Source organism: Pseudorca crassidens, chromosome 15 (genome assembly GCF_039906515.1).
Source record: "Pseudorca crassidens isolate mPseCra1 chromosome 15, mPseCra1.hap1, whole genome shotgun sequence".
Classification (NCBI taxonomy): domain Eukaryota; kingdom Metazoa; phylum Chordata; class Mammalia; order Artiodactyla; family Delphinidae; genus Pseudorca; species Pseudorca crassidens.
Window position 1 is genome coordinate 47,984,599 of NC_090310.1, and position 23,959 is coordinate 48,008,557.

The following is a 23,959-nucleotide window of genomic DNA, read 5'->3' on the forward strand; positions in this document are numbered from 1 at the left end:
TGATTTGCATTTCTCTAATAATTAGTGATGTTGAGCATCCTTCCATGTATTTGTTGGCAATCTGTATATCTTCTTTGGAGAAAATTCTATTTAGATCTTCTGCCCATTTTTTGATTGGGCTTTTTTCTTTTTTAATATTGAGCTGCATGAGCTGTTTATATATTTTGGAGATTAATCCTTTGCCCGTTGATTCGTTTGCAAATATTTTCTCCCATTCTGAGCATTATCTTTTTTTCTTGTTTATAGTTTCCTTTGCTGTGCAAAGCTTTTAAGTTTCATTAGGTTCCATTTGTTTATTTTTGTTTTTATTTCCATTATTCTAGGAGGTGAGTCCAAAAAGATCTTGCTGTGATTTATGTCAAAGAGTGTTCTTCCTGTGTTTTCCTCTAAGAGTTTTACAGTGCTCGGTCTTACATTTAGGTCTCTAATCCATTTTGAGTTTATTTTTGTGTATGGTGTTAGGGAGTATTCTAATTTAATTCTTTTACATGTAGCTGTCCAGTTTTCCCAGCACCACTTATCGAAGAGTCTGTCTTTTCTCCATTGTATATCCTTGCCTCCTTTGTCATAGATTAGTCGACCATAGGTGTGTGGGTTTATCTCTGGGCTTTCTATCCTGTTCCATTGACCTATATTTCTGTTTTTGTGCCAGTACCATATTGTCTTGATTACTGCAGCTTTGTAGTATAGTCTGAAGTCAGGGAGTCTGATTCCTCCAGCTCCGTTTTTTTCCCTGAAGATTGCTCTGGCTATTCGGGGTCTTTTGTGTCTCCATACAAATTTTAAGATTCTTTGTTCTAGTTCTGTAAAAAAATGCCATCGGGGGCTTCCCTGGTGGCGCAGTGGTTGAGAGTCTGCCTGCCTATGCAGGGGACGTGGGTTCGTGCCCCAGTCCGGGAAGATCCCACATGCCGCAGAGCGGCTGGGCCCGTGGGCCATGGCCTCTGAGCCTGTGTGTCTGGAGCCTGTGTGCCGCAACGAGAGAGGCCACAGCAGTGAAAGGCCCGTGTACCGCAAAAAAAAAAAAAAAAAAAAAAAAAGCCATTGGTAATTTGATAGGGATTGCATTGAATCTCTAGATTGCTTTGGGTAGTATAGTCATTTTCACAATACTGATTCTTCTAATCCAAGAACATGGTATATCTCTCCATCTGTGTCATCTTTGATTTCTTTCATCAGTGTCTTTTAGTTTTCTGAGTACAGGTCTTTTGTCTCCTTAGGTAGGTTTATTCCTAGGTATTTTATTTTTTTGTTACAGTGGTGAATGGGATTGTTTCCTTAATTTCTCTTTCTGATCTTTTGTTGTTAGTGTATAGGAATCCAAGAGATTTCTGTGCATTAATTTTGTATCCTGCAACTTTACCAAATTCATTGATTAGCTCTAGTAGTTTTCTGTGGCATCTTTAGAATTCTCTATGTATAGTATCATGTCATCTGCAAACAGTGACAGTTTTACTTCTTCTTTTCCAGTTTGTATTCCTTTTATTTCCTTTTCTTCTCTGATTGCTGTGGTTAGGACTTCCAAAAGTATGTTGAATAGTAGTATGTTTGAATACTTTGAATAAAGTATGTTGAATAGTAGTGGTGAGAGTGGACATCCTTGTCTTGTTCCTGATCTTAGAGGAAATTATTTCAGTTTTTCACCATTGAGAATGATGTTTGCTGTGGGTTTGTTGTATATGGCCTTTGTTATGTTGAGGTAGGTTCCCTCCATGCCCACTTTCTGGAGAGTTTTTATCATAAATGGGTGTTGAATTTTGTCAAAAGCTTTTTCTGCATCTGTTGATATGATCATATATATTTTTTTTGTTTAAAACATCTTTATTGGAGTATAATTCCTTTACAATGGTGTGTTAGTTTCTGGTTTATAACAAAGTGAATCAGTTATACATATATATATGTCCCCACATCTCTTCCCTCTTGTGTCATATGGTTTTTATTATTCAGTTTGTTAATATGGTGTATCATATTGATTGATTTGCGTATATTGAAGAATCCTTGCATCCCTGGGATAAATCCCACTTGATCATGGTGTATGATCCTTTTAATGTGTTGTTGGATTCTGTTTGCTAGTATTTTCTTGAGGATTTTTGCATCCATATTCATCATTGGTATTGGTCTGTAATTTTCTTTTTTTGTAGTATCTTCGTCTGGTTTTGGTATCAGGGTGATGGTGGCTTCATAGAATGAGTTTGGGAGTGTTCCTTCCTCTGCAGTGTTTTGGAAGAGTTTGAGAAGGATGGGTGTTAGCTCTTCTCTAAATGTTTGATAGAATTTGCCTGTGAAGCCATCTGGACCTGGGCTTTTGTTTGTTGGAAGATTTTTAATCACAGTTTCCATTTCAGTGCTTGTGATTGGTTTGTTTATAATTTCTATTTCTTCCTGGTTCAGTCTTGGAAGGTTATACCTTTCTAAGAATTTGTCCATTTCTTCCAGGTTGTCCATTTTATTGGCATAGAATTGCTTGCAGTAGTCTCTTACTGTGCTTTGTATTTCTGTGGTGTCCATTGTAACTTCTTTTTCATTTCTAATTTTATTGATTTGAGTCCTGTCCCCCTTTTTCTTGATGAGTCTGGCTAAAGGTTTATCAATTTTGTTTATCTTCTCAAAGAACCATCTTTTAGTTTTATTTATCTTTTCTGTTGTTTTCTTTGTTTCTATTTCATTTATTTCTGCTCCGATCTTTATGATTTCTTTCCTTCTACTAACTTTGGGTTTTGTTTGTTCTTCTTTCTCTAGTTCCTTTAGGTGTAAGGTTAGATTGTTTATTTGAGATTTTTCTTGTTTCTTGAGGTAGATTGTATTGCTATAAACTTCCCTCTTAGAACTGCTTTTGCTACATCCCATAGGTTTTGGATCATTGTGTTTTCATTACATTTGTCTCTAGGTATTTTTTGATTTCCTCTTTGATTTCTTCAGTGTTCTCTTGGTTATTTAGTAACGTATTGTTTAGCCTCTATGTGTTTGCGTTTTTTACGTTTTTTCCCCTGTAATTGATTTCTAGTCCCTTAGCATTGTGGTTGGAAAAGATGCTTGTTATGATTTCAATTTTCTTAAATTTACTGAGGCTTGATTTGTGACCCTAGATGTGATCTATCCTGGAGAATGTTCTGTGTGCACTTGAGAAGATGTAATCTGCTGTTTTTGGATGGAATGTCCTATAAATATCAATTAAATCTATCTGGTCTATTGTGTCATTTAAAGCTTGTGTTTCCATATTAATTTTCTGTCTGGATGATCTCTCCATTGGTGTAAGTGAGGGGTTAAAGTCCCCCACTATTGTGTTACTATCGATTTCCTGTTTTATAGCTGTTAGCATTTGCCTTATGTATCGAGGTGCTCCTATGTTGGGTGCATATATATTTATAATTGTTATGTCTTCTTCTTGGATTGATCCCTTGATCATTATATAGTGTCCTTCCTTGTGTCTTTTAACAGTGTTTGTTTTAAAGTTTATTTTATCTGATATGTGTATTGCTACTCCAGCTTTCTTTTGATTTCCACTTGCATGGAATATCTGTTTCCATCCCCTCACTTTCAGTCTGTATGTGTCCCTAGGTCTGAAGTGGTCTCTTGTAGACAGCATATATGTGGGTCTTGTTTTTGTATCCATTCAAAAGCCTGTGTCTTTTGGTTGCAGCCTTTAATCCATTCACATTTAAGGTAATTATTGATATGTATGTTCCTGTTACCATTTTCTTAATTGTTTTGGGTTCGTTTTTGTGAGTCCTTGTCTCCTCTTGTCTTTCCCACTTAGAGAAGTTCCTTTAGTGTTGGTTGTAGAGCTGGTTTGGTGGTGCTGAATTCTCTTAGCTTTTGATTTTCTGTAAAGCTTTTGATTTCTCCATTGAATCTGAATGAGATCCTCGCTGGGTACAGTAATCTTGGTTGTAGGTACTTCCCTTTCATCACTTTAAATATGTCATGCCACTCCCTTCTGGCTTGTAGAGTTTCTGCTGAGAAAACAGCTGTTAACCTTATGGGAGTTCCCTTGTATGTTTTTTGTCATTTTTCCCTTGTAGCTTTTAATTATTTTTCTTTGTCTTTAATTTTTGTCAGTTTGATTACTGTGTATTTCAGCATGTTTCTTCTTGGGTTTATCCTGCCTGGGACTCTCTGCACTTCCTCGACTTGGGTGGCTATTTCCTTTCCCATATTAGGGAAGTTTTTAAGTATAATCTCAAATATTTTCTTGGGTCCTTTCTCTCTCTCTTCTCCTTCTGGGATCTCTATAATGTGAATGTTGGTGCATTTAATGTTGTCCCAGAGGTCTCTTAGGTTGTCTTCATTTCTTTTCATTCTTTTTTCTTTATTCTTTTCTGTGGCAGTGAATTCCACCATTCTGTCTTCCGGGTCACTTATCTGTTCTGCCTCAGTTATTCTGCTATTGATTCCTTCTAGTGTATTTTTCGTTTCAGTTATTGTATTGTTCATCTCTGTTGTTATTGTTTAATTCTTCTAGGTGTTTGTTCTTTAATTCTTCTATGTCCTTGTTAAACATTTGTTGCATATTCTTGATCTTTGCCTCCATTCTTTGTCCGAGGTCCTGGATCATCTTCACTATCATTATGCTGATTTTTTTTTCAGGAAGGTTGCCTATCTCCACTTCATTTAGTTGTTTTTCTGGCATTTTATCTTGTTCCTTTATCTAGTACATAATCCTCTGCCTTTACATTTTGTCTATCTTTCTGTGAATGTGTTTTTTGTTCCACTGGGTGCAGGACTGTAGTCCTTCTTGCTTCTGCTGTCTGCCCTCTGGTGGATGAGGCTGTCTAAGAGGCTTGTGCAAGCTTCCTGACGGGAGGGGCTGGTGATGGGTGAGGCTAGGTGTTGCTCTGGTGGGCAGAGCTCAGTAAAACTTTAATCCACTTCCCTGCTGATAGGTGGGGCTGAGTTCCCTCCCTGTTGGTTTTTTGACCTGAGGCAACCCAGCACTGGAGCCTAGAGGCTCTTTGGTGGGGCTGATGGCAGACTCTGGGAGCGCTTATGCCAAGGAGTACTTCCCAGAACTTCTGCTGCCAGTGTCCTTGTCCTTGCGGTGAGCCGCAGACACCCCCCCCCTCCCCCGACCTGCCACCCGGCCTCTGCAGGAGATACTCCAACACTAGCAAGTAGGTCTGGTTCAGTCTCCTATGGGTCACTGCTCTTTCCCCCTGGGTCCTGATGTGCACCCTACTTTGTGTGTGCCCTCCAAGAGTGGATTCTCTGTTTCCCCCAGTCCTGTTGAAGTCCTGCAATCAAATCCCAGTAGCCTGCAAAGTCTGGTTCTCTGGGAATACCCCTCCTGTTGCTGGACCCCCAGGTTGGGAAGCCTGACGTCGGGCTCAGAACCTTTACTCCAGTGGGTGGGCCTCTGTGATATAATTGTTCTCCAGGTTGTGAGTCACCCACCCAGCAGTTGTGGGATTTGATTTTATTGTGATTGCGCCCCTCCTACCGTCTCATTGTGGCTTCTCCTTTGGCTTTGTATGTGGGGTATCTTTTTTTGGTGAGTTCCAGTGTCTTCCTGTCATGATTGTTCAGCAGTTTCTGTGTTTAACTTTTTGTGAAATCAGCAGACTGTTTCCACAACAGCTGAGCCATTTTACACTACCAGTGGCACTGTACAAGTGCTACCATTTCTCCATGTTCTTGCTGGCACTTGCTGTTTTTTGTTTTTGTGATTATAACCATCCTCATGGGTACAAAGTGGTACCTCATTGTGACTATGATTTTTATTTCTCTGTGAATAATGATGTTGAACATCTTTTTACGTGCTTGCTGACCATTTGTATTCTTCTTCAGGTAAAAATGTCTGTTGACGTCTATTCAAGTCCTTTGCTCATTTTATAATTGGGTTCTTTTTTGGTTGTTGTTATTGAAAGTTATAGGAGTTCTTCATATATTCTTGATGCTATACTACTATTGCATTTCTCTGTCAGTCTGAAATTACATCAGATTAACACTTAAAAGGAAAAATATATTGTAACTACCCCTGTGGTTTTTTTGTCTCCCCCTTATAGCCCTCTTGCCATGCCCAGTACTTCCTATTTCCTGTCCTGTTTTGTTTTTCTTCATCATATTTACTGCTATCTAATAAGCTATCTAATTTATTTAATTTCTTATTGTCTGTCTCCCTTAGCTAGAATTCTGGCTCCATGTGGACAATGATATTTTTCTGTTTTGTTCATTTCTGTATCCCCGTGTGTTAGGTCAAGGATTAATAAACCATGGCCTGAAAGCCAAATCTGGACTGTTGCCTGTTTTTGAATGGCCTGCAAACTAAGAATGGTTTTGCCTTTTTTAAATGGTTGAAAAAAACTCCAAAGAAGAATAGTATTTCATGACTCCAAAAAATTATATGAAATTCAAATTTCAGTGTTTATGATGAAGTTTCATTGGAACACAGCCATGCTCAGTCATTTGTGTATTTTCTCTGGCTGCTTTTCATGTTACAGAGGCAGAGTTTAGTAGTTGTAGAGTTGTCTGTGTGGCCAAGCCTGAACTATATAACATATCTGGCTCTTTACAGAAAGATTTGCCTGGCACATAGATGAACAATAATTTTTTGTTGAATGAATGGATGAATCTTAGCCTATACCACCACAGAGGAATCTAAATTGGAAATTTTTCAGCAATCTGGTCTTGAAAATTTGAGCTTAATTGGCTGCTTAATAAAAATATCCTCAATGATAGTTTGGTAATACATTTTCATTGGCTTCTATTCATCCTATAAATAGTGAGAATTGATGATGAAATACCAGGGAGTTTGTAATTGTTAGGATAGTGTCAGGTAGGATAGGTTTATTGTACAATTTTTACTAGTGTTAGTTTGAAAAAGACTATAACAACATGGAGTATACATCCTGTGTTTATTATTCTATTTAAAAATGATTCAAGAAATTGTTTCAAAAGCAGTTCCATTTTTTCCTCATTAGCTTTAGATTAATAAAACTACCTGCTTATTAATGAAGGCAATAGTAAAAATAATTTTGATATCTTAGCATACTTAATTTTGAATAAGAAAGTGTATTATCACGTAATTTCATTCTAGTGTTGAATTTGCCCTTGATTAACAAGGTATGAATACTAACATATTAGTAATTTCCTGTAAATGTCTAACTTCTCCTTAAAGGAAGATTGGAAATTGGACAGACATAAATCATTTTATATAAAAATGATTTTACAATGTGCCAGTCCAGTTTTTGTACAACATTTGAAAACTAAATTGTTTGCATCTGTAAGTGCTGTTAATAGAGGTCTCATAATAGATCCCCAGAGGTACAGTATACCCCATAGCCTTGCAAACAGTTCTTATTTTATGCTTTCAGCAAAGGACATTAAATGGGTAATACAGGTTGTGGTTTAGAGTGAAAGAGTAATGCTTTGCAGATCTTTGCCTTGGCTCGGTGTTTCCAAATTTCATTAATAAGAAAGGGTTTCCATGTCATGGTGGGTGTGTAGCTCTTGATTCGCCTCTTGGCTTTCCTGCCCTCTCTTTGCTGGGTTAAGCAAAGTGATCTTGTTTTTTAAAGCTTTGTCTCCTTTGAAAGTTATAAGTAAACTTAAAAAATATTTTGCTTTTAAAATGTTATCTTTTAGAAACTGAAAATTCTGTTGCCTGAATTTATTTCATTTCTCTTGTTTCAACTGTGAAAAGATTGGATTCTTAACACTCTATTACATTTTTCTGGCATTTCTTTATAGCAGTAACCTGTAGGAATCAGTAAGTATCAGCTTGCTTAAGGGCTTATAGTACACAGTGATCAGTTATTCTATTTATATCTATTTGTAATTAACTCCTATTCATTCTGCAAATATTTATTGAGTACCTACTGTGTACCAAGCATTACTTTAGACATTGGGATACAACACCTAAAAAGACAAATTATTGTACTTACAGGGCTTACATTCTGTGGGGAGAATTAGACAATTATATATAATGTCAAGTAGTAAAAAGTACCATAGAGAAGAATAAGATAGTAAGAGAAAAAATCATTGGGGAAGGTTGGGGAAATGCTAAGTCAGTATGGGGAGGACTGACCTGCCCAGAGATGTCACATGAACAAGATGGGGGAGAAAGCCATGCAAACAAAGGTCTCGGGGAAGGGAGTCTTGGGTTTGAAGGGAAAGTCTCTTCTTATCCCATTTTATTCTTCTTTCTAGTACTTACCATCATGGGACATCAGCTATTTATATATGCAGACATACGTGTATGTGTATGTTTCTGTACACACACACACACACACACACACACACACGCAGTCTTTATTTACTGCCTCTTTCCCCTACTATAATTGCTCACTAAGCTCAGCATTTCAAAATGTAAAAGCCCTCAGGTGGGAGTGTCCCTCTTGTGCAAGAATTACAAGGAGGCGTGTGGCTGGTGCATAGTAAGGGAGAGGAAGAGAGGGGCCAGATCACGTAGGGCCTTGTAAACCTTGGAAGGTAAGACTTTAGATTTTATTCTAAAGTATGACAGGAAACCATTGCAGGTTTTTGAACAGGGGAGTAAACAGGATTTTAAAAGGATCGCTGGCTACTGATTGGATATAATGATTGCTAGTTGTACAAAATGATTCAGCTCAGAAAATCAACAACAAATGACCGTATAAAAAGCTTATGTACATTATAAGGGGAAAGTTAGTATATGGGGTGGTCAGTTTATACTGAGTGATAAGTACAATTTTTTTTCAGTTTTATTGAAATATAATTTATATACAACAAAATGCACCAATTTTAACTGTACAATTTGATGAGTTTTGACAAATGTAACTACCAATGTAACTACCAACTCAATCTTGACATATAACATTTCCATCACCCCCAAAATTCTCTCATAATGCCTGTCTGCAGTGGATCCCCTCCTCTCAGCCACCCCTGGCAACTACTATCTGCTTTTTTCATAATTTGGCCTTTTCTAGAATTTGGTATAAATAGAATCATACATTATGTGGCCTTTTGTGAGTGGCTTCTTTCACTTAGCATAATGCTTTGGAGATTCATCCATATTGTTGGGTAAATTAGGAATTTGTTCCTTTTATTGCTGAATAGTGTTTCATTGTATTGATATATCACAATTTGTTTATCCATTTACCAGTCGATGAGCATTTGTGTTGCTTCCCTCTTTTGGCCGTTCTGATTAAAGCTGATATGAACATTTTCATTCAAGTCTTTATGTGGACATATGCTTTCATTTTTCTTGGATAAATAGTTAGGAGTAGAATTGCTGGATCTGTGGTAAGTGTATGCTTAACTTTAAAGAAACTGCCAAACTATTTGCTATTTTTATTCTTACTAGCGGTGTATGAGGGTTACAGTTGCTCTACTTTCTTGCCAAAACTCACTATTGTTGGCCTTTTAAATCTAACCATTTTAGTGGTATTTCGTGGTTTCAATTTGCATTCCCTAATGACTAATGATATTATACATATTTTCATGTATTATTTGCAATCTGTTCATGAAATTGTTTGCCCATTAAAAACTTTGGATTGTCTTACTGAGTTGTATGATTTTTTTATATATACTGGATACAAGTCCTCTACCTTTATGTTTTGTAAAATTTTTCTCCCAGGCTGTGGCTTGATATTTTAAAATAAAGTTTTAATTTTAGAACAGTTTTAGATTTATAGAAAAATTGAGAAGCTAATACAGAGAATTCCAGTACACCCAATACCTCATCTTCCCTATTAGCATCTATATTAGTATGGTACATGTTTCACGGTTAATGAACCTGTATTAACACATTATTATTAACTAAAGTCCATATTTTATTTGGATTCTTTAGTTTTACCTAATGTGAAAATCTTTTTTTGTTCTAAAGTGTTTTTCACCTTAGATTATGTTTTTCATCTCTAGAAGTTTGATTAATTTATTTTTTCATAGCTTCTTTTTCTTCTTATCTTCATGTTTTCCTATACGTACTTGAACATATAGAGTATGTTTGCGAAAGCTAGTTTAACATTGTTAGTTAACATTAGAATTGTTTGCTAGTTCTATTATCTGTCATTTATAGGTCTGTTTTTGTGTGGTAATTTCTTCTGGTTATGAGGCATAGTTTTCTGCTTATTTGAATGCTGGTCATCTTTGTTTTTTTTTAAACACTGTATTTTACATCTTTGGGAGTTGGATATTGTAGTATTTCTTCAAATATTGTAGGACTTCGTTCTGGGACACTGTTGTGTAAATCATTTTGATCCTTTTGAGGCTTTTTTTTTTTTTGTGGTACGCGGGCCTCTCACTGTTGTGGCCTCTCCCGTTGCGGAGCACAGGCTCCGGACGCGCAGGCTCAGCGGCCATGGCTCGTGGGCCCAGCCACTCTGCAGCATGTGGGATCTCCCTGGACCGGGGCACGAACCCGCGCCCCCTGCATCGGCAGGCGGACTCTCAACCACTGCGCCACCAGGGAAGCCCTTGAGGCTTCTTTAAAACCTTGTTAGTGCAAGTCTAAAGTAGCCTTGTTTCTAGGGCTGATTTGGCCCAACTCTAGACGTTACCTGAGACTTTTCCTGATGTCCTCACTCTGGCTGATGGGAACATGACTTATTCTCCCCTCTGTGTGAGCTCCAGGGATTGCTCAGCTTACTCTTTTCCAGGGGTTCTTTCTTTGGTCTTGTAGCTTCCTCACAAGTGTATGTAGGCTAATACTCATTTAAAGTCTCAGGGTCCTACAGGCCTCTGGCATTCTCTCCGTGTAGCTTCCTCCTCTTTGCACCCTGTACTGCATATTCTAGCCTTTCTGGCCTCCGTGAACTCATAACTTTGTCTCCTCAACGCTGGAAGAATGTTGGCTCTTTTTTGGGTTCCTCTTCCCTGTGCTGTGGTCTGAAAAGTATCTCTAGGGATTAAGTGGAGGCACCTGATTTGTGTCTGTTTTTCTCAGGATCACAGTCCTGTGCTGGCTATTGAATGAAGTCTGTCTGTTTCATATATTTTGTCTGATTTTCTAGTTAGGAGGACAAATATGATCCCTATTATGCCTTCAAAGTCAGAAGCAGAAGTTCAGTAGACACACTTTTGAAGTTATAAATGTATTTTGAAGTAGGAGAAGTATTTTTGAAAAAAAATTGCTTCTAATATATCCTTTAATTTTCTCATATCCCTTTTCTTAGGTATTTTTGAAATGTCAAATTTAAACATTGGGCAAGAGTTATTTTTAGACTAATTTAGTTCACTTTGTGATTTTTAATTTTGTATTATATTGAAATTAATTTTGCAGAGCTTATTTGCTGATATATCCCATTTTAAAGATTGTTGAAATGGCATATATACTATTATGATCTTGTACATATATTTTGGGAATGACTAAATATGATGCTTTAAATTTTTCTCACATTTCAGTTCCTTTCTCACATACTTTGAAAGATATATGTGATTAGGCAAGGGAGGTTATGTAGAGTAAAAAAAAAAAAACCCTTGTAATATGGTGATAATTTACTTGTGCTTACTTGTACAGTCTCTCTGTTCAGTGTCATAGAGGCTTCTGACCTGGGTCTTTATATGTTTGGATATATGGGTTCAGGCTTTGGAGCACGAGCCACCCGCTCTTGCTTGGCCCTGCCTGCAGTAAACCTTTCTCTGCCACTCCCCCAATATACATACATACATATATATATGTGTGTGTGTGTGTATATATATATATATATATATATATATATATATATATATATATATATATGTGAAATAATCCAGGGCAAGGATTCAGTCTTTATCTGTTCTAAATCATAGTCCTTATTTAGTTGTGATCTCTTTCCCAATATTTAGTTGTGAATTGATTTAGGTAGAATATTCACTTGGAAGGCCTTATTCAAACTCGTTACAATTAATTACGCAATTTCTTTCCTTCATCTTATAAAATGCCCCGTTTTTATTAATGGTTTTATTTATCTCTCAAGTTTGGAAGTTCTGGTCCTTTTCTCTTTCTTTCTATTTCCTTTTCCCTGCTGCTGTCATTTCATATCAGGTGGTTAATGTTTCAAGCCTGCATTGTAAAATAGCCTCCAGTTTGGTCTCTCTGATTTCAGTTTCCTCCCCTTCCTTTTCATATATCAATAATATGTGAATGTCAGTTTATGTTTCCTTGGCCAATATACTCATCTTGACTTTTTCTTCTACAGAAAGCTTGAATGGCTTCTCATTATTTTCCCAATCAAGTCCAGATTCTGATGAGTGGCATGGAGCAATCTCCATATTTGGCTCCAGCCAACCATGTTTCCTAAATGTGTCTTCTGTGACTCTGACGCTTTACGGCTGCCTATGTGTTGCTCCCTGCATATCCACCAAGTGGAATTTTCTAGCTCCCTGACCAGTCTTTAGTTTTGTTTTACATCCTTCAGGAAGTCTGCTATTAACTTCTTCATCTTATACTGGGCCATTTCCTTTTGAATCCTCAAAGTACTTATTGTTTGTATCACTCACTTTCTATTTAATTATACAGACCTTTTGTTGTTTTCCAGTCTGTGATCTTCTAAAATTCTGTGGACAATTAGATTTTCTAACTGCATTAGAACAAAAGCCCTGGTCTCAAATACCTGACCCCTTTGCTCAAGTTATAGGTACACATTAGGGAGGTCTTAATGTTGTGGTCAGTTTTCCTTGGATCCAGGAAACTGGGGACATTTGTAGATAATTTTGGGCATTTGGTGATCTTTAGGTTGGTAAAGAATTGCCCTGGTTTCCTAGGTAATATTGGTCTTAGCTTAGAACATAGTTAATTTTTCTGCATTGACTGTGATTTCTGACTCAGATACTCTCTTGCGTTTGGATATCTAATTGTCCCAGCACCATTTATGTAAAAGACTATACTTTCTTTTCTCTTTTTTTTTAATACTGTAACTGAAACTTTATTGCATATATATTTTCACTTACTAAATTGCTGAACCCAGTAAAGAAGTATTTGTTTTCTGCTTTTTTAAAAAAATTAATTTTTATTGGAGTATAGTTGACTTACAATGTTGTATTAGTTTCTGCTGTACAGCAAAGTCAATCAGTTATACATATACATATATCTACTCTTTTTTAGATTCTTTTCCCATATAGGTCATTACAGAATATTGAGTAGAGTTCCTTTTGCTATACAGTAGGTTCTTATAAGTTATCATTTCTTTATTGAATTGTTTTGGCATCCCTGATGAATTGACCATAAGTGTAAGGCTTATTTCTGGATACTTCTATTGCATTGATCTATGTCTATCCTTAGCTATATGTCCATATCACACTGTCTTGATTAATTTGTAGTAAGTTATAAAACCTAGAAGTGTGAGCCTTCAATTTTTAAAAGAAAAAAAGTGTTTTTCTTTTAAAAATTGTTCTGACTATTCTTAGTTCCTTGCATTTCCATATGAATTGTAAGATTAGTTTGTCAATTTTTGCAAAAAACGGCAGCTAGGATTTGATAAGGGATTGTGTTGAATCAGACCAATTTGGGGAGTATTGCCATCTTAAAGATATTAAGTCTTCTGTTCTATGTACATTGATGTCCTTCCATTGACTTAGGTCTTTAATTTCTTTAAACCATGTTTTATAGTTTTTACTGTACACCTCTTACACTGCTTTTGTTAAATTTATTCCTATTTTATTCTTTTTGATGTTATTGTAAATTGAATTGTTTTCTTAATTTCATTTTCAGATTTTTTATTACTAAGGTATAGAAATACAACTGACTTTTGCATATTGAGCTTATATCTTGCAATCCTGTTGAACTTTTTTATTAGTTCTCATAGTTTTTTAGTGGAGTTTTTAGGATTTTTTGTATACAAGATCATGTCATCTTCCAATAGAGGTAATTTTACTTCTTCCTTTCTAATCTAGATGCTCTTTGTTTTTCTTTCTTGCCTAATTGTCTTGTTCAGAATATCTACTATAATGCTGAAAAGAAGTGGTAAGAGTGAACATTGTTGTGTTGTTCCTGATCTTAGGGGAAAGGGTCTTTCACCATTAAATATGATGTTAGCTTTGGACTCCTGTAGATGCCCTTTATCATGTTAAGGAAGTTCCCTTCTATTTCTAGTTTGTTGAGTGTTTTTCTCATGAAAGGGTATTGGATTTTGTCAAATACTCTTTCTCTATTAATATGATCATGTTTTAAAAATTTGTTTTATTCTTTATTTTATTAACATGGTGTATTACAATGAGTTTCAGATATTAAACCAAACTTGCTTTCCTGAAATCCCTCTTGTTCATGGTGTTTAATCCTTTCATATTTTGCTGCATTTGCTTTCCTTGAGGATTTTGGTGTCAATATTCACAAGGTATATTGTCCTGTAGTTTTCTTTCCTTATGATATCTTTGCTTTGTTTTGGAATCAGGGTTGCAGTGGTATCATACAATGAGTTGGGAAGTGTTCTTTCCCTTTCTAGTTTTTGGAAGAGTTTATGAAGTGTTGACATTAATTCTTCTCTAAGACTGATGGTATTTTAATGTTTGTTTTTATCTTTTAGGATTCTCCTTTTACAAATGCAGGAATGGGATCTAATCTAAATCTCCTGGGTGAAATTGAGTGTGATGCCAGCATAATGGATGGAAAATCCCTGAATTTTGGAGCTGTTGGAGCACTGAGTGGTATGTGAACATTATAACACATTATCTCTATTCTTAGAAGAAACCTGAATATTACCATTTCATTCCTCCTAAAGACTTAGCTCAATTGTTTTCTTCATTCTTACTTGGAATAGTGTTGAAAACAAACATTGTTTTCTTTTATGGAATTTAAAACAGAAAATCTTACCTACAGATAGAAAGAAAACAGTGAAATAGCTTTTGTCCAAGTCTTTGGTTAGAGTTTGATCATTCTCCTCCATCTCCTCAAGAGATTACAGACATGTAAAATGGGAGTTAGGATATTCTATTAGTTTTGCAATTATTTGAATACACAAATAATATATTTTTATTGTTAAAAACTTCAGATGATATAAATAAAATTTACCTTTGGTCTTCCAAATCTTTCCTTCCAAAACTCTCCATAGGAGATTTAACCAGTAAAATAATGTGCATTTATCCATATTTATATGTAAGAGAAACATAGTTTTGCACATATTTAAAAAAAATCAATGTACATATTATTATGAAACTTTTTTTCTTTTTTTCTTTTTGCGGTACACGGGCCTGTCAGTGCTGTGGCCTCTCCGGTTGTGGAGCACAAGCTCTGGACGCGCAGGCTGAGCGGCCGTGGCTCACGGGCCCAGCCGCTCCGCGGCATGTGGGATCTTCCCGGACTGGGGCACGAACCTGCGTCCCCTGCATCGACAGGCGGACTCTCAACCATTGCGCCACCAGGGAAGCCCTCTTTTTTTCTTTAAATAGGATGTCTTGGAGATTTTTTCCACATCAGTACATATAAGATACAAATGTTTTGCTGTTTACTTATTAAACAAAATATACATGAAGGGCACAGATTTTTGAAAAAAATATATTTTTTTGGAGTATAGTTGATTTACAATGTTGTGTTAGTTTCTGCTATACAGCAAAGTCAATCAGTTATACATATGTCCACTCTTTTTTAGATTCTTTTCCCATATGGGCCATTACAGAATATTGAGTAGAGCTCCTTTTGCTATACAGTAGGTCCTTATTGGTTATCTATTTTATATATAATATTATGTATATGTCAATCCTAATCTCCCAGTTTATCCCTCCTCCCCTTCCCCCTGGTAACCATATGTTTGTTTTCTACATCTGTGACTATATTTCTCTTTTATAAATAAGTTCATTTGTACCATTTTTTAGATTCCACATATAAGCGATTTTAAGTATAAAACTTCATTAATTTCTAGATGTATATAGCCATGTAAACCACCACCAAATCAAGACATAAAACATTTCCATGTCAAAATATAGAACATTTCCAAACTCCCAGAAGGGTTCTTTATGCCTCTTCCTAGTTTATACCTCTTGTACTCTCCTCCTACCCATTCCCCCTTGTCCATTAATTCTGACTTTAGGCACCATAGATTAATTTGCCTGTTCTTCAAATTCCTATGAATGGAATCGTACACCTCTGTGTCTGGTTTCTTTTGCTTAATGTTATGCCTGTGAGATTGATTTATGATTTGTGTCATAGTAGTTTTTTCTTTTGTGTTAATAGCATTTTATTGCATGAATATAAAATAACTTATTCTCTTGGTGGATATTTAAATAATTTCTAGTTTTTGACTGTTATGAATAAAACTCCAGTGCATATTTTTGGGCATGTCTTTTGGTAGACATATGCACTTATTAATATTTCCCTTGAGTATAAACCTAGGATTTGGAATGGTAAGTTTAAGTATATATGTACTTTGCTTTAGAAGATACTGTCAGACAGTTTTAGAAAGTAGTTGTTACAATCTATACTCCCACAATGTATGAGCATTTCAGTTACTCTGCATCCTTGCCAATGTTTGATACTGTTATTCTTTTTAAAATTTAGTCATTTTGATATGTGTGTGGTGGTATTATTGTTTTAATTTGAGTTTCTCTGGTGACTAATGATATTGAGAACCGTCTCATATGCTTATTGGCCATTTAGATGTCCTTGTTGTGCAGTGTGTTCAAGTCTTTTGCATACTTTTTTTTTGCGGTACGCGGGCCTCTCACTGTTGTGGCCCCTCCCGTTGCGGAGCACAGGCTCCGGACGCGCAGGCTCCGGATGCGCAGGCTCAGCAGCCATGGCTCACGGGCCCAGCCGCTCCACGGCATGTGGGATCTTCCCAGACTGGGGCACGAACCCGTGTCTCCTGCATCGGCAGGCGGACTCTCAACCATTGCGCCACCAGGGAAGCCCCTGCATACTTTTTATTGGATTTTTAAAAAATTTATTTGTTGGAGTACCTTATATATTTTTCATACAGATCCTTTGTCAGATACATGTATTGTGAATATCTGCTCCCAGTCTGTTGCTCACTCTTCTAATGAAGTTTAAGTTATCAACCTTTAATGTTATGGTTAATTTTTATTGTATTTTGTTTAAGAAATCTTTGCCTACCCAAAGTTTTGAAGGTAGCTTCCACTGTTTTCTTTTAGTAGTTCTATTGTTTTTAACCCTTCACATTTAGCTTTCTTATCAAGCTCAGATTAATTTGAGTGAAGTAGGAACCGAAACTAACATTTTGCCCTCTTATGGATATCCAAATGACTCATTGCTATTGTCAATAGAAAGGACAGTTCTTTCCTCATAGGATTGTGTTGGCAAATCAGGTGACTGTATGTGTAATGGTTTGTTTCTATACCTTCTATTCCATTAATCTGTCTATTGCCAGTCCCACACTGTCTTGATTTCTATAGCTTTATATTGTATTTTGATAATTTGATAGTGTAAGACTTCCAACTTCCTTTTTCTTTTTTTTCTTTACAGTTGTATTGGCTATTCTTTTTTTTTTTTTTTTTTTTTGCGGTACGTGGGCCTCTCACTGTTGTGGTCTCTCCCATTGAGGAGCACAGGCTCCGGACGCGCAGGCTCAGCAGCCATGGCTCACGGGCCTAGCCGCTCCACGACATGTGGGATCTTCCCGGACCGGGGCACGAACCTGCGTCCCCTGCATCGGCAGGCGGACTCTCAACCACTGCGCCACCAGGGAAGCCCTTTTTTTTTTTTTTTAATAAATTTATTTTTGGCTGTGTTGGGTCTGGGCTTTCTCTAGTTGCGATGAGCGGGGACTACTCTTTGTTGCAATGCGTGGGCTTCTCATTGCGTGGCTTCTCTTGTTTCAGAGCACGGGCTCTAGGCATGCAATCTTCAGTAGTTGTGGCACATGGGCTCAGTAGTTGTGGCTCGCGGGCTCTAGAGCGCAGGCTCAGTAGTTGTGGCGCATGGGCTTAGCTGCTCCACAGTATGTGGGATGTTCCCAGACCAGGGCTCGAACCCATGTCCCCCACATTGGCAGGCGGATTCTTAACCACTGTGCCACCAGGGAAGCCCCTGTATTGGCTATTCTAAGTTTATGGCATTTTCATAAAATTTTTAGAATCAACTTGTCAATGTCCATAATAAAACCCTGCTGAGATTTTGACTGGTATTGCATTGAATGTATAAAACCATATGTGGACAACTGACATCTTAACAATATTGCATATTCCTGTTCATCAACATGAAATATGTGCATTTGTATAAATATTATTCATTTCTTTCTCAGCAGTGTTTTATGGTTTTTAGTATAGATGTCTTATACACCCTTTTTATTAGATTTATTCTAGATATTAAGTTTTTTTTGATGCCTATTGTAAATATATATTTTAAAAATTAATATACAGTTATTTTTGTATTTAGAAATACAGTTGAGTTTTGTGTATTGGACTTATATTCAGTGACCTTGATGACTTCACTTATTAATTCAAGCAATTAGAAAAATAGATTCTCTTGTAATTTCTATATACACAGTCACATCTTTGAATCATGGCAGTTTTTTTGTTTTCCTTTCTAATATTAAAAATTTTTTTTTCTTGCATTATTGTGCTGGCTCTGACACTCGGTGCAATATTGAATATAAGCGGTGATAGTGTACATCCTTGCTTTGTTCCTGGTCTTAGAAGGAGAGCATTAGATATTTCACCATACTGTGTGCTGGTAGCTGTAGGATTTTCATAAATGCTCTTTATCAGATTGAGGACATTTCCTTCTAGTCTTAGTTTGCTGATAATTTTTATTTTAAATGGGTTATTGAATATCATTAAGTGTTTTTCTGCATCTTTGGCTTTTCTTTTTTATTTTGTTACATATGATGGAATTTATGGTTGATTTTTGAATGTTAAACCAACTTTTCATTCCTGGCATAAAGTCAGGATTGTAATTTTTTATCTTTTTCACATTCCACTGGATTTGATTTACTGATGTTTAAGATTTTGACATCTATGTTTATATAATAGATTGGCTTTAATTTTACTTTCTTAAAATATTCTTTTTAGATTTTGGAATCATATTATGGCTGGCCTCATAAAATGAGTTGGGATTTTTTTCTCCTCTGTTCTTTGAAAGAGTGTGTGTACAATTGGAATGTTTTTTAATTGTTTGGAAAATGCATTAGTTATTTTGAATCATTGGAGTTTTCTTTGTGGGAAGTTTTAAATAAATGGGATTCAATTTCTTTACCAGTTATAAGATTATATTTTTTCTTATGTGTGTTTCCCAAGGAATTTGTCTTTTTCATAGGAGTTGTCAAATTTATTTGCCTAAAGACTTTATTGACTTCCAGTTTAATGTCACTGTGGTTAGAGAATGTATTCTGAATGGTTCCAACCCCTTGAAACTTTCTGAGACTTGCTTTATGGCTCAGCTTATGGCGTATTTTGATGAGTGTTCCATGTGAACGTCAAGAGTATTCTGCAGTTGTTGGGTGTGTATTCTATGTATGTCAACTAGGTCAATTTGCTTATTCATTGTTCCAATCTTCTGTATCTTTTCTGATTTTTGTAATATGTAAGAACAGCATTTCAATTAGTTTTAATTTCTTTTATTATGAGGTTTTATTGGTATTTAATGAAATTTCATATTTTTAAAGGCCATTAGCATTTCTCTGTGAACTGTTTATACTTCTTGTGTGGCTTGCCTTTTACCTCTGTTTATAACGTGCTTTATCATATTGGAATTTAAAATTTTATTTGTCAAACTTATTACTTTCCCTTTTGTGGCTTTTGTATTTTGCATTTCTTAAGGTTTATCTCACTCATAACTGTAACTAGAGTCACTTACATTTTCTTCAAATACATGTGTAATTTATTTTTCATTGGCTTCTTGAATGCATTGTTTGTTGATCAATTTCTGAATTGATCAGCAAATTGTCCCTATATAATTTATTGAATAACAACAGTAACAATAATATTAAGTACCATTTATTGGGTGAGTATTACATACATACCATGCAATGTTCTCCAGTAGTTCATGTATGTTAAATCATTTAGTTCTCATGATAACCTTCTGAGGTCAGTACTTTTATTCCCATTTTATAGGTGAGGAAACTGAGACACAGGAGAGATTTAGTAATTTGTCCAAGGTTACTGTGTCAGTCTGGGTCCACCTAGGGGACAGAAACCACACAGCAGTTTAAACAGGAGAAGCTTAATGTAAAGGGCAGAGGGAGACTACCCAGGTAAGGATAAAGTTGGAAGGGAGTTCAGACCTCACAGAAAAAGGTGTGGCTGCAGCTGACTGTTTGACAGCCCACTTTTTTGCTGGGTTACCCAGGCCACAGTCACTGTGAGAGCAGAAACAATCCTGGGGGCCTCAGGCTGATAGGTGGGCACACAGAGGCCAGGAAGCCATGGGAATTAAACCTTTGTTTGCAGGATGAGGATCGGGCTTTTGGCTCCCTAGACAGCCAGCCCCACAGGGTGCTTTGCTATGGGGCTGAGGAGAAGGTGTGGGGATCAGTGACTTGAGCTGGGCCTGGTCCTGTTCTTTCTGGGGCTGTCAGCTATGCTGCTGTGGCCTGAATCAGGAGTTGGGGAAAACATGGTAGCCAAATGCTGGAGAAAGCTGCACCCCGCAAGCACTTAGCACTGGAGAGAACCTTGTGGACCAGATAGTGAGAATAACTGGTGCTCTCCTGGAGCCTGGCTGGCAGGCCACCTTTTCCTCCTGCATGGTGTCTCCAGTGCCCTCTACTGACAAAGCTGACCCGTGTGCCAGCTGGCAAAGGAAACATAGTTAAAAGGCCCATATCCACTTTCACCCATAAGGCAACCAAGGGTGAATTTATAGCTGAGAAGCGATAAATTGATAGCTGGTTTCTGACTCCCATCACTCTGTGTTCTTTCCACCGCTCATAGATAGTCCATCCGTTTTCCTATTCATTTGAAATACTGTCTATATCATGTATTAAATAGCCACATGCACATGTGTTTGTGTCTCAACTTCAGCTTTATTCTATTCCATTGATATATTTGTCTATTTTGTACCCAAACCACACTCAATTAGAATAGCTTTTAATAAAAAATGGTTATCTTGTAAGGTGAATACCTCTTTGTTTTTTTACAAAAAATTTTTTTCATTTTTTTTTTCCTGATGAATTTAAGAGTCAGCTTGTCATGCATCATAGAAATCCTTTTGAAGCTTTGATGGAGAATTTATAGCTTTGAATTTGTAAGTTAATTTGGTAATTATTAATGTCTTTACAATACTGTATCATCACATACAGAAATAAATTTATTTTAAGAGCTAGTACAGGGCTTCCCAGGTGGCGCAGTGGTTGAGAGTCCGCCTGCTGATGCAGGGGACACAGGTTCGTGCCCCGGTCCGGGAAGATCCCACATGCCGCGGAGCGGCTGGGCCCGTGAGCCATGGCCGCTGAGCCTGCGCGTCCGGAGCCTGTGCTCCGCAATGGGAGAGGCCACAACAGTGAGAGGCCCGTGTACCGCAAAAAAGAGCTAGTACATAGATCTAACCTTTTCCTTTCTTTGCTACTTCATACATTCTTTGGGGGGGCAGAGAAGTTTTTGGTGTTTAGCTAAATATCTAGTTTTGTTTTAAGGCAATCTGGTGACCTTAATTTGAGGTTTTTTAGTCTCTTTGTATCCCACTTCTGTTTTTTTTCTTTTTGTTGTTGTTATTAATAGTGTTCTGAAAGGCATCCATAGGTTAGTGGTTAAGGGCATGGTCTCTGACATTAGCTGCCTTTGTTAAAATCTCAGTGTGTGATCCTGGGCAGGTAACTTAACCTGTGCAAATGTTTCCTCAGTAATCAGATAGGGTTTATAACTGTACTTATGCGATAGAGTTGAAGGATCAGTTAAATAATCTGATACATTTAAGGACTTGACACTGGGCCTGGCGCATACTGGATCCTAAGTGTCTGTCACTGTCTTCTATCATCATCATTGTCATGTTTGTCATTGTCATTGTCATGCTAGCAATTTTTTTCATGCTAATACTTTCTGTCTTATTTTTCCTCCTAGGTAAGCACCCTTTTCTCACTGTTCACATTTTGTTTTCCCTTCTGGAAACAATCCGAACCGTATTTTAAGTCTCAATCTTGTACATACTTGGCCTCTCCCCACCCTTATCCCATTTGTAGGACTTTCTCTTTATTTTTTCTTGCAGGTGAGATTTAAAATTTTGGTCATTAATTTTTCTCCCCAAAGTAAATTTGAAGCTGTTTTGTAATCATGTTTATTCTTTAGAGGAAATTCATGGTTTTGATAATAGATGCCAAATTTTCAGTTTATTTTTAAAATTCTATACTGAAATCTATTAAAAAGGAACTTAATTTAAATTTGTATTATTGCAAATTCAGTCTTTGCTGCTGTAGCACATGATAAAATGAGAATGTATGTTTTATATTTGTTCTTATATCTATAAGTATTCATATATTTGTCAATTTGATCCTTATTTTTCATGATAATTAACGGTTTTCATTAGTATATTTAAAGAAAGTTTTCCATGATATTTAAAATTTGTCATATTGAAACTGCCACAGAATTGAGTGGGAAACTTGAAGACTTTTTGACTTCATTTTCTGCCAATTTTATTTTATAGGAATCAAGAACCCAGTCTCAGTTGCAAACAGACTCTTGTGTGAAGGGCAGAAGGGCAAGCTCTCAGCCGGCCGAATTCCTCCCTGGTAACTGCTTTGTTCTTAGACTTTCCCTGGGTCTTTGGTCTTTGGTGCATGCGGTGTTTGAAGGCTATTTTTATCCACAGAAGGCTGATGCAGTTGGTTACACACCAGCAGTAGCTTGCCTTTGAGAGGAAGACACGCTTTGTTCTGTGATCTTGGAACATTTTGAATACTTGATAGAGCTCCTGTTGGAATAGAATATTGTGGATTAAAGCAGAAAAGAGATCAGTTAATTTTAGGTTTTGTAGTTGATTATAGAGATGCTTTTGCTGTTAATAAGTGTTCAACTGGGGTCTTTTTATTATAAAACTTTAAAGTATCTTTAAGACCAGAGTCTAAACTCATTTTTTTTTTTTTTTTTTTTGTGGTACGCGGGCCTCTCACTGCCGTGGCCTCTCCCATTGCGGAGCACAGGCTCCGGACGCACAGGCTCAGCGGCCATGGCTTACGGGCCCAGCTGCTCCGCGGCATGTGGGATCTTCCCGGACCGGGGCACGAACCCGTGTCCCCTGCATCGGCAGGCGGACTCTCAACCACTGCGCCACCAGGGAAGCCCTAAACTCATTTTTAATCTTGAGAAGTTCTTAATATAAAAGTGTGTAATTTTTCTTTTCTGGAGAAGCATATTGTGACACTAAAATTAGTAAAATTACATCTTTTCTCCAGCATTAACATATAATTTTCATTAAAAGAAACTTTGAACTTTTCAAATATTTATGAAAGTGGAGAGAACATTTTAAAGAGCCCTCATGAACCTACCATCTAGCTCCAATAATTAACAGTATTTTTGCCCTTCATCTATCTCATGCATCTCTTTCTTATAGTATTTTAAAGCAAATCCTCACCATCGTATTTCATCCTTAAATAGTTTTGTAAATTTCTGTTTGCAAAATGTAATTACACTCCTGTTAACATGCCTAATAATATAAACAAATATGCGTCAATATTGTCTTACCCTCAACCATCTTATACTTTAGTACTATATGTGTTCAGCATGCCTGAACACATTAAAGTTACATTAATACTCTCTGTTGAAAGTTGTGACAGTGGTACTATAGAAATCACTTTATTTGACTGTTATAATTTCAAGTCATAGAAAATAAATTAATGTAGTTTTGAGAAATCTTGAAACCTTTTACCCAAGTATATTCACGATATCCCTGTTTCCCATGTTAAGAAAATGAAACATGTTAAGAAAATGAAACATTACCAAGAGATTTGAAGCTGCCTAGACTGGACCCTTTCTAATGGCATCCTTATCCATCTCACTGTCCCATACCCTTACCCTGACCCCATCTCTGGCCCTGCCCCTAGGTAACAATTGTCCTCAGTTTTAGCTTTTTTCATTCTCATATATTCCTTCATAGTATTAAACATATACAGCACAGGCGTACTTCATTTTATTGGGCTTCACAGATGCTGCATTTTTTACAAATTGAAGGTTTGTGGCAGTTGTA

The 23,959-nt window shown here is 36.7% G+C and overlaps 1 protein-coding gene across 7 annotated transcripts in view; it reads left to right on the forward strand.

Moving 5' to 3' along the window:
* Positions 1-23,959, forward strand: part of TASP1 (taspase 1) — a 274,050-nt gene that overhangs the window by 28,443 nt on the left and 221,648 nt on the right. For all 7 annotated transcript variants that reach the window (XR_010935134.1, XM_067707466.1, XM_067707465.1 and 4 more), the window contains 2 exons: positions 14,418-14,538; positions 22,421-22,505. Coding sequence is in view for 6 of the 7 variants with exons in the window: in XM_067707466.1 (XP_067563567.1) it covers positions 14,418-14,538; positions 22,421-22,505 (206 nt within the window). In the remaining variant the exon portion in view is untranslated. The remainder of the gene's footprint in view (positions 1-14,417; positions 14,539-22,420; positions 22,506-23,959) is intronic.